General features: G+C 40.4%; 1 protein-coding gene across 1 annotated transcript in view; it reads right to left on the reverse strand.

Moving 5' to 3' along the window:
• PPP4R3A (protein phosphatase 4 regulatory subunit 3A) overlaps nucleotides 1–10,315 on the reverse strand; it is a 42,093-nt gene extending 31,778 nt beyond the window's left edge. Inside the window, exons 1-2 of the mRNA XM_062495471.1 lie at nucleotides 9,195–10,315; nucleotides 1,968–2,023 (exon numbers count right to left, since the gene is read on the reverse strand). Of these exons, the coding sequence (XP_062351455.1) occupies nucleotides 1,968–2,023; nucleotides 9,195–9,336 (198 nt within the window). The 5' untranslated portion in view covers nucleotides 9,337–10,315. The remainder of the gene's footprint in view (nucleotides 1–1,967; nucleotides 2,024–9,194) is intronic.
• Nucleotides 10,316–10,697: the final 382 nt, after the last annotated feature.

Genomic DNA, 10,697 nt, shown 5'->3' on the forward strand with positions numbered 1-10,697 from the left:
AGGTGACCTAAGTGGCCTTCTGCAGTCAAAAAGAAAGATCTCACTCACTCTTCCATCTCAGTTCCACAAATGCATCTTGTTTAAGGTGGTTTGAAAGTTCTGCCAGCGCAGATAGTTACCAGTTTTTGAAGAAGGATTTAAAGTACCAAGTTGATTTTCTTGTGGTTTAGTGAGCTTGAGACATTCAGAGTCCTAGGAACAGAGCTAGGAAAAAAACCTACTCTTTCTTTCAACTGCTAAGTTTCAAACTTAGATCATGTAGTATGAGGTTTAAATTTGGAACTTGCCCTTTACTAAGGGAAAGTATAAGTAGGCCTCACATGAAAAAAAACAGGCCACAGAGAATATTTAATACACACATCAACAAACATTTGTTATTTATAAGGCTCAGAGTGGAGCCCCATATTCCATCTATATCAGAAACTGGTTTGCTTAAATAATATGAACAATCCACCTGGAAATACAAATTTCTGCAGTACTTGAAACCTTTAAAAACAGCACTCTTCCTTCCTCCAGCACAGAGAATGTACAGTGCTGTTCTAATGGGACAGATTCATGTTAATTATTTTTATTTCTCTAACCACGATGACAGTATGATTTAGGCAGCACTAGATTACAATTTATGTCTGACCCTGAGTAGGAAATGCTGTTAGACTGACTGGCAAGTGTGGTGGTTTGCACCAATCTTGCAATTTTATGCCTACTTGAAGTAGGTTTCATGTCTGATGTGGTATAAAACCTATTGATACAAAAGTTACCCCTCAGTGAGTTATTAACCAATTTAAGCCAGCAGAACAAGTTTACACCAGATCACACTTTATGCCATAGGGCTGTAAAATATTCAGTGTCACTTCAAGAGTTTTAAAGCTCAAGTTACGGTATCATAAAACCATGACCTGGAGCTAGTCAAAACTACAGCTAAAACTTAGTCTGCTTAGCATTTTTGCCGGTCTTGTCCTTACTCCCTGGAATTTATTCTCCAGACCCACACTGCCCTTATCAGTTGTTCAGTATGGGCTGCTTATACAGTATATTATGAATATAACAAGAAACAGATACAGGTTAAATTTTTCAAGGAAGAGCATTTTTAGCCCATATTGGCTCTCCCAGTTCAGTTCAAAATACAATCCTATCAACAGCTGGAGTGACACCATTACTGGGACTGCCTGTGAACAGAACAACATTGGGTCCATGCCACGTATTAAAGCTGAAAGACTGAAGAGTTTTTTAATTCATTAACTGTACCGGAGAAGATTTTAACAAATCTGTGTTTTGTTGCCTGTTTGGTCAGCTCAATCTGTTTCAGCATTTTTAAACATACAAGGGCAATTCCCAGCATCCATGAAACAAGCACAGCAAATAAATACAAGACCTACAGCATTCATTCACCTGTCACCCATCTCAGGGGCATTCTTTAGGGGCTCACAATGTATGGCTTAAATATTGAAGCAACATGCAAACTAACAGTGAGAAGCTGCTTTTATGCACACAGAATGCTTTGGAGCAGTAGTAACCCATACCCACCTTTTTAGTAAAGGACAAACAAAGGTTAACATGTAAATAGCTTTAAAGCCTTCTAGTCTTTCCTTGAAAAAAGAAATTAAAGTTACAGCATTTGAAATATAAAGAAGAAAAAAGCCAGATGATACTAAGATTCAGATACTATAAGCCTCAGGGATCTCAGCTACTTTGTGGTTTTCTCAATTATGTTTTGCATGTTTCTTCCAAAGTAATGTCTGGTGCAAAACAGAGCATAATTTATCTGTACAACTTCACCAAAAATGCAGAGAAATAACACATGATCACGTAATGCACAAAAATGGTGCAAACTACTTTGCCTATTTTTGGCACAAGAACATAAAACATAATTTGCAATAGAGGCAAAAAATTACTATATTGCTACACTGTTAGTTGTATACTGTTAAAGATTCTGCCTTTAGAGGTAAGGAAAAGTAAAGTATGTTTACCTGTTGCTTCTGGTATGCAGTGTTCGGGTTAATTTTGGACTCCAAAAGAAGAGAGCCTAGAAAAAAAAAGTTCCACTTATTTATATGTGCGCTAAAATTTTAATCTCCACATGAATTTTCTGATCACTCTTTCCTTGAGCAACAACGAGTCTCTTATCTCCCACCCTTAAGCTTCAAACTGAATTTTAAACCTTTCTTATTCTGAGTAACTACTTTTCCACAGAAAAAAATTTAGACACGATACACACTGCAAGTCAGCACATCAAAAGCATCACAACTGCATTCCAAAGGCTACCTATGGCTGTTCTGTGTCAAAACTCTAATCACGTGGCATTTGTTCTTAAAGATTAGCTAAAACACTTATTTTCCTGGGAAGTATATCTAGAAACTAATGCTTAGAGCAGTAGCCACTGTGACTGCTAATACCAGAAAACTTCACACAATAAGCTCAGGAACAATGCTTTCACAGCAGGTTTTACTGATGTAAGACACAGAACAGCAATTCCAGTCTCATGCCTGCATCTTCTTTCTCCTCCTTTTGCATGTTAACAATCTGAAGGATCGGTCTCTGCAAAAGCAACTTTTAAGACTGATTTTATTCTTGGACTGATCACTTCCTTCAACCACATTGCTACGCAGCAGCACTAACACCAGTGCATGATTTAAATTTACATACCTGCAGAGCTTCACTCAGCTTACACAAAGAAATAGTGATAAACTAACTTGCATTGTCAATCATATAATTAAAACATACAGCTGCAAGCACACCCTTAAAGTGGCATTTTCTCCATTTACTTACCTGGTTAAATCTAGGCTTTAAGAAAAGTCTGAACTTTCTTTAAAAAAGTTTAATCACTATAGTTCTAAGGCAAATGTATTACTAAAATATGGGCTGCTCTCCATGTTCATCCCCTAGCCTGGACTGCTCTGACCCAGGTGCAGCAGCTTGCACCTCATGAGCTTCACAAGGGCCCACTTCTCAGCCTTGTGCAGGTCCATGTGGATGGGATCCTACCCCTCAGGCATGTTAACCACACCACTGCAGCTTGGTGTCACCTGGAAAACTGCTGAGAGTGCACTTGATCCTTCTGTCTGACACTGATGAAGATGTCAGATTGGGTGATGAGAGGGAGGAGACTGAAGAACCAGATCACAGAACTTCACTTGCTATAAGAGTGGCATATCACTGAAAAACTACATAAATATCAGAATATTCTGTTGTCTGATAAGAAAGGCTATTACTTGACAAATTTAGAAGCTTTACCAATGATTTTTATATCCATTAACTTACTATGCATGTGATCATCAGACAATTAAGTATTTTTTCCAAATTCATTTACCTGTGAAGGCTGCTTGTTCCTAATTTCTAAGTCTGTTGTTCTACAAGACACAGCCTTCACTAATGAAGTTAGCTTGAGAAGCGATTGACCTCTCTCAACTGCTCTTGGAGAAAAAGTTATTTACAAAACTCAGTACAATTCAACAACAAAACTGAAATAAATACCCAAGGAAAAACAAGACACACAGAAAAAGCTCTCTTGCCTCTCTTGCCCCAAATATACTACTCAGGGTTTTTTTGAGTTTTTTTCAGTTTTCTGACACACACCAGCTCTATTATCAAAGCAGCTTATTTGCTAAAAGTGTAACTGCATAACTGAAGAAAAAAATAACCACAAAACATAGATCAGGACAGAGAAGGAAAACATCTAAGATGAGGTTTACAGATGAATCCAATACATTGCTCATACTTTGGCCATAGTCTCGGCTTTGAATTTAGAGTTTGCCTACGAACATCTAAAACCAGCATTTCCTTTTCATTACAATCATGAGACACACAGAGTCAGTCGTGCTTTCAAATTCCCAGCTTCTAGTACCCGGAATTTTAGAATATTATTTGCAGTATTGAATTGGCTGAAAAACTTCTAGAAAGTCTTTACTGTCTAGAAATATTTAATATCAGAAAGTATGAACTAGAATCTTTTAAGGATCAGAAGTAATTATTTCAACATCATATTTTAATGGCTGAACACAGACCTACAGACATACAAATCCCAACATTAGAAGAATATAATGCATAACTTGAATGCCATGTTTGACAAAATACTATTTTAAAAAATTGAAAACAATTGAATGCAGACACTTCATCTTCCAAGCTAGAAGCAGACAACAGAGAAAAGTTTCTTTATAAGACTTGTCATAAAAGAGGATTTATTCTCTACTAAACCTGATGCTTGCAGGAAAGAAAGTTTTTTAAGTGAACTGCTTCTCACTACCACATGAGTCAACTTACTCCTCACCATTTTGGACAATAACTAGAAAAATATTGATCTGGAGACAGAAACACCCTGAAAGGTAAATTGTGCTCTATAACTAATAACTGCCCCAAATCCATTCTTCTGGAGAACAGAATGCTCCATTTGTGCAGTAAGCTCCCCAAAAAGGGTTCAACAAGTCAAAGATCAGTGACAAATCTACTAGTTATTTCAGTGAGTTTATTTAACACACTAAATTTTCCAGTATCAGGCCCGTTCCTGGTATGGGGCAATGTTAAGTCTTTGTTACTTGAATGTGGAAACCACGCAGCAGTAACAGATGCCTGAAACACAGATATACTCTTCAGAAAAAAGATTACAGAAATATAACACATCACAAATAAACTTCCACTCAAAGACATTATCACTTGTTTGAGATGCTTCTGTCATAAGCTTTACTTTCTATGTAGGTATTTTTCCACTGGTACCATCCTAGAAGATGTTAAGATTCAGTCTAGTCTATCTTCATAAAAATACACCAACAAAATGTCATCTTCATTGACCCAATGACTCTATTCAAAGTCAGGTAAGAGCTGGAAACTCTCCTTAATGCAAGCTGTATTTTTAGTTAATGCTCCAAAATTATGCAGAGCTTGTAATTTTTTAAATTACAGCCTTGAATGAATTTGTAAAGGCAACCGCAAAACACTGGAGTCAAAAAAAAATATCTGAAACCACCTATAAAGAAAACTGACTTGCAGAACTCTGTTACCTGCCACTGTAATGCAGTACAGCACAGCTGGGGGTTTTGTTAGTAGAAATCACCATTCTGTGCTGCAGAATTAATGTGTGTATAGGGAAAGACTTGCCCAAAAGAGATTACATACAGATAGATATTCAATGCTCTTTTAATTTATATTTAGAGACATCAAGTATCTCAATTCAACAGTCTTACACAGCAAATTTGCAGCTTTATTTACAAACATGCAAATGGAAGAGTTAATCTGGAACATTGCTGCTCTCACACCGAACTGTTACATGGAGTCTTCCTCAAAAGCAGAAAAAGAAGTGCTGCCCATTACCCCTTACCAGTATAAACATGTTTACGTTTAAATGACAGTTTCAATTCAAGAGCTGTTTCTTGCAAGATGTACAGAGAAATTAAAATTCTGCAATCAATTCTGCTGCAACTGAATCACAGAAACTAATCCTCTGAAACTCAAACAGCTCAAACTGAGGCCCAAGAAAGTGTTCTACAATTCCAAGAGAATACTCCCGAGTTTAAGACACTTCTGGAGGGTCAAACCCAAATATTAAGGAAAGGGGAAAACTAGGAGAAAAGAAACAAAAAAGCCCCAAGTCATCTTCTCCCGTGCTTTTTTTTCATTTTGATCTAGGATAAATACTGTACTGCTTGCCTAAAAACAAGCCAATAAATTCAGTCCCCTGAGTCTGAACAAAGTAAAAAACTGAAAGCCAAGTTTTGTCTACACCTGATAGTTATACAGGTTTACTGATACCTGCACTACAGAAACAGCAAGGATAGGTGCTTGCCCTGTGGCTTACCCTGTGCCCATACAGACTTCAGAAACAGCAAACTTCAACCGAATGAAAATTACAAGAGTTCCTAAAAGAGAGCTCACACATATGGCCTGTAATGGAAGGGTTAACTTTCACTTGTCAAAAAGTTTAGATACAGGACCAGTAAGTTTTAATTAAAGGTTTAAGCTTTCATATTAACACAAATTATTTTGAACAGAAACATTCACTTTAGAGGTCACTTCAGTCATCTGGGCTCAGAACAAAAAGGTGATCTGAAACCACACAGTAAGCCCCCAAAAGCACAGATATTTCAATTAGGTAGGCCACAGTAGCCTAAAATACCATGTCAGAAATTGGTAAGAAATCAAAGGGTTCTGACTGCACACAGAAACTCACACAGTAGGTGATAATTCATAAGAAAATATTTCACTCTTGCTCAGCTGCAATTCAAGTACAATACATTACAACTAGGAATCACACAGAGAAACTTCTTGGGGTTTTAAATAAAAAGTGGATAGCTATTAAAGTGCAAAAAAAATTACAATTTCATGCTTCAAAGCATAATATACCTGATATGAAAGCAGTTTATGGTATTTCTGTTCTAAAATTGATTATTTCAAATTGTCTGCAATGACTCTTAACAGTTTAGTGCCTGGCAACATTAGACATGCAGCTAGCAACACAACTCACTCAGCCACTCTAAATTATTTTCTTTTATGATGGTGGTAAACACCACAAGCACAAGTTAAAAAACACTCCTACAGATAAAAAAACCTCATTTACTCAGTTCTTATTCCTCCAACTCCAAATGGTAGCTTATGTTGGATGTGGCATACCGATTGCACTTCCCTTATCTGAACACCCTGACTGTGCCATAAAATCTGAACGACTTGTAAAGCAGCCTATTACACCAAGTCACAGCTGCAAAATCCAAAGACTGAACCATGTGCCAGCCTATACGGTCAGCCAAAGAAACCACTGCTAATTCTACTGCTGATTTGTGCACAGCCAAACTGGCCCTTTAACAGGAGTGGGAATTTCCCACACAGATAAGGAACTACCGCTCACATCCTCACGACCTCCCCTACTCAGGAAGTGGAGCCTTCACCTTCAGGCAGATCCCGAGGTTTTCTGACAGCATCCTGGAGTAAGTCAGTAAGAATATGCCAGTGTGCACAGGATGAATCTCCACTCAAAGGCTAGGAAAAGATGATTTAGAAATGCAGGAAGGAAGAAGTTTTATTGTCAAAAGAGAAGGAGCTGGCAAAGAAGGACAATACAAGAATGCAATGGAAACATGGAAGCAAATGGTGTATAGGTCAGTTCCTACTACTTGTACGTCTTTGCTAACTAGGTGAAAGCTAAAAAATCACAGTCAACTATTTCATTTAGTTAAAAAAACATGCAAAGGAACACAAATTGAACAGTATATAAAACACAGCTATAGCATTACCTTTTTCCAAATCATTTGCTCACATGTAAAAATTACTGTTTGCCTTCAAAATTAGCCCACAAACAATACAGTGGGAGTAAACAAAATATAAATCAAATTTTATTAGGTGTTTACACAAGCAAGTTAGAAAAACTAGCCTATTAATAGAGTGCACACTTACCCGGGACTGATACTACCTACTATATTAAGAACTTTAACTCCATGCATTATTCAATACTTTGAAGTACAAAGTATGCAGTTTGAGAGAGGTCTAAAGTGTAGATACTATCAAATAAACATCTGTGTATTAGGTGCAATTAATAAGTTTGAGACAGTTCTGCTTTGATTAGATTATCTTAGCTAAGCAACATAAAGCAATGACTTAATTTTAGTTTTTATACCAAATTGTATCTTCCTTCTTACAGATGTTCATTTATAAGTGAGATGGCAACAACAGTCCAACTCAGGTTCTAAGAAGTCTGAAGCACACATACCCCAGTGAAAGTTAATAAATGGATTTCAGTTCAAATGTTTTTTAAAAAACCCAGATTTTAAACATGAAAGTTACATGTTTAAAGGTATAGTTTTTTAATGTATAAGAAACATACCCATTTTTAAACACGACTCAAAAAGCCATGTAGGCAGCCAGGACAGTATCTATGACAAAACATACTGTAATAATTAAACTAAAAATTTAGTGATAATTTTTTTAATTCCCTTCTCCTGCTGAAATTCCAAATCTCTTTCCATTTTGAATGTTTTCTCTTGCACTACGAAGCTGCTCAAGGTTTAGGTGCATCTTCCTCACTGTAAAATAAATAAAAATCAGGTCTCAGTTTAACCTTTTAAAGTATAATCAAGAAACTGCATATCTCCCTGGGGGCTTCTCAGGAGCTAAATTACCAAAATCCAGTTTAGATGACTGATTCCTCCATATCAGTTTATGATCCTTGCTGTAGAGATTAAATATTATACAGTTTATCAGAACTTTCTCAAAAAGTAAGGATTCAAGATTCTCAAGTTGCTTCCCATTCTACTTCCTACAATAAAAAAGCTTAATAAAATAAAATTACAAGTCATAAGCTGCAACCAGATCTGCAAGTCACTAAATACAGTAGCTATACGTCTAATGAAGTAGTAAGTAATGCACTGACAGACTTTAAAAGGAAAATGGTACAAGCCTGATACTGTGAAGTTCACATTTGAAAATCTCTTATCACAGCAGTCATGAACTCACTTAACCAACAGTCAAGACTAGGCCAAACATGTAGCTACAGGGCTAGATATTACTACTTAACATATACTACTGACATATGTTGCCAGAAAATATGAAAGAAGTTGATAAGATCAACTTTTTATTTATTCAGGTTTTCTGATCATCATTTATTTTCAAGAAGACCTAGGTCTGCTAAAGGACTGAGAACTCCATTCCATTAAAAAAAAAAAAAAAAAAAAAGAAAAAGGCATCTCTGAAAATGCTGTTCTGTCCACTGTAGTGTCTTTACTACTATAACTGTACTTTGAAAACTGTTGATAGCTGTTACCATGTCTTACATAATTCTAAAAGCTACGAAAGAAAAGAGCAGGTAGAAACAGAAAGGTGTGAGCCATCCAATGATCTTCTAAAAACAAATACTAAAAACCAAAATCTAAGTTTTGAACAACTTTCATGAGGGGATCACTTCCAGAAACATCCAGTGATCAGTTTTGAAACAAGACCAGTAGACATCCAAACCCATACAAGACTTACAACGAGACCCAAATGCATTTTTCATGCAACACTGTGTATTCAATAAGTGCCTACTATGCTTGCACTTGATGGCAATCTTCTGTTTCTTTCACTTGGCCTAGCACGAATGAACCCTGGTTAGTGCCTACTTGCTTTTAGGAATACGATTTGAATTATGCAGCAAAACATTAAGGCAACAGACACAAAGCTTGACGCAGTTCCTTTTCTGGGTAGGAGGAGGAAAGACTGTACCTTCAGCCGTACACACTTACCATCACTCTCGGCCCTGACTAGCAGGGACATGCCCTTGAGCCTCTCCACGTAGCAAGAGGACACATGCCCTGTGCCTCGATCATCCCACTGGCGGTCCTCATTTAGCGTGTACACCTTCACCCTCCGCCGGGTGTCCGTCATCCTGCCGCCTGCCACACCGCAGCCACCACTCTGGCTTGCAATCGCTGGAGGAGCAAAAGGCTGGTCGGGGGGCAGGCCCCCCTCAGGGGAGGGGAGCGGGAAAGAAGGGAGCAGCCCCACACGAGCACGCCAAGCAAGCTCTTCTTACTCCTCTTCAGTGCCCCAACGGGATCCTCATTATCGACGGTAACAGAGATTAGTGGGGAAGAGGGGGAAACAAGAGGTGAAGATGTGCTCCTTCAGGTAAAGTCAGACGCTGCACACAATGCGAGTAAGCCTAGGCAAGGAGAGCCGCAGAGGTGAGAGGCTCTTTGCGGGGCGAAGGGCAGGCAGGAGAGGCGGTGAAGAAGGGATCCCGGAGGAGAAGGAGATCCACGGTAAAGGAAGCAGCGGCGGACTGCAGCCGGCCCAGCGTGACAGGAGCAGGCGTTCCTGGAAGCCAGAGCCCCGCCGAGGAAAACACGGGGGAGGCTGGTGAGGCCGGGGGGAGTCAGAGGGAGGAAAGCAGGCGGGAGAGGGGCTGCTCGCCCCGGCCTGTAGCCCGGCTCTATTGTGCAGCAGCTGCCCAGGCCCGAAGCCCCTCGCTCGCCGTCCGTCAGCGCGGGGCTCCTAGGAGCCGCCCTCCTTCCCGCCCGGGCTGCCCGGGGCCTGCGGACACTGCTCGTCCGCGGGACGGGGTGAACGACCAGCCGAGCTCAGCGCCCCGTCTTCCCCATGGGCTCCGGTCGCAGGCGGAGGCTTCACTCCCAGGCTGACTCCGCCGCCATGTTCTTCTTCTTCCTCCTCCTCCTCCTCCTCCTGGTGCTGCGGCGGCTCAGTCCCGGCTCCCCAGCACGCCTTCCGACGTGGCTGTGCTTCCAGGCGTTCGGCGACCCGGCTGGCAGAAAAACTCTGTACCCGGCGGAGGGAGGGGGGCGATTGGCAGCGGCTGGTGTGGCCCGGCTCCCTCCGGCCCCGGCTCCGCCTCAGTCACTGCGCGGCCGCCATCTTGGTTTCACCTCTCACTGGAGGCACGGGGTCTCCCAGCCAGCGGCAGCACGGGCCGCCCGCCGACATTTAAAGGGCCAGCGGCCCCCGCGCGGGGGCTGCGCGTGCGGGGCCTGGGCCAGGGGCCGGTGGACCCCGGCTTTGTGGTTTTCTATTTATTTTTTCCTCCTGTCACACCTTGCCGATTGATCCCAAAGTTAAACAGCTTTTGGCTGAATATCTGTTGGATCTCCGCAGTCATAGATGGGATCCAATAATTCCAATAACAAGCAGAAGCTGTCGAGGCTCTGCTTCTGCCACTGCTGCCAACATCTGAGTATGTGTTTGACAGATTTCCCTAAAATATGTGAGAATACTGCTGTGTATGGGACCCA

This window comes from Cinclus cinclus, chromosome 6, assembly GCF_963662255.1.
Source record: "Cinclus cinclus chromosome 6, bCinCin1.1, whole genome shotgun sequence".
In the NCBI taxonomy this organism is placed as follows: Eukaryota; Metazoa; Chordata; class Aves; order Passeriformes; family Cinclidae; genus Cinclus; species Cinclus cinclus.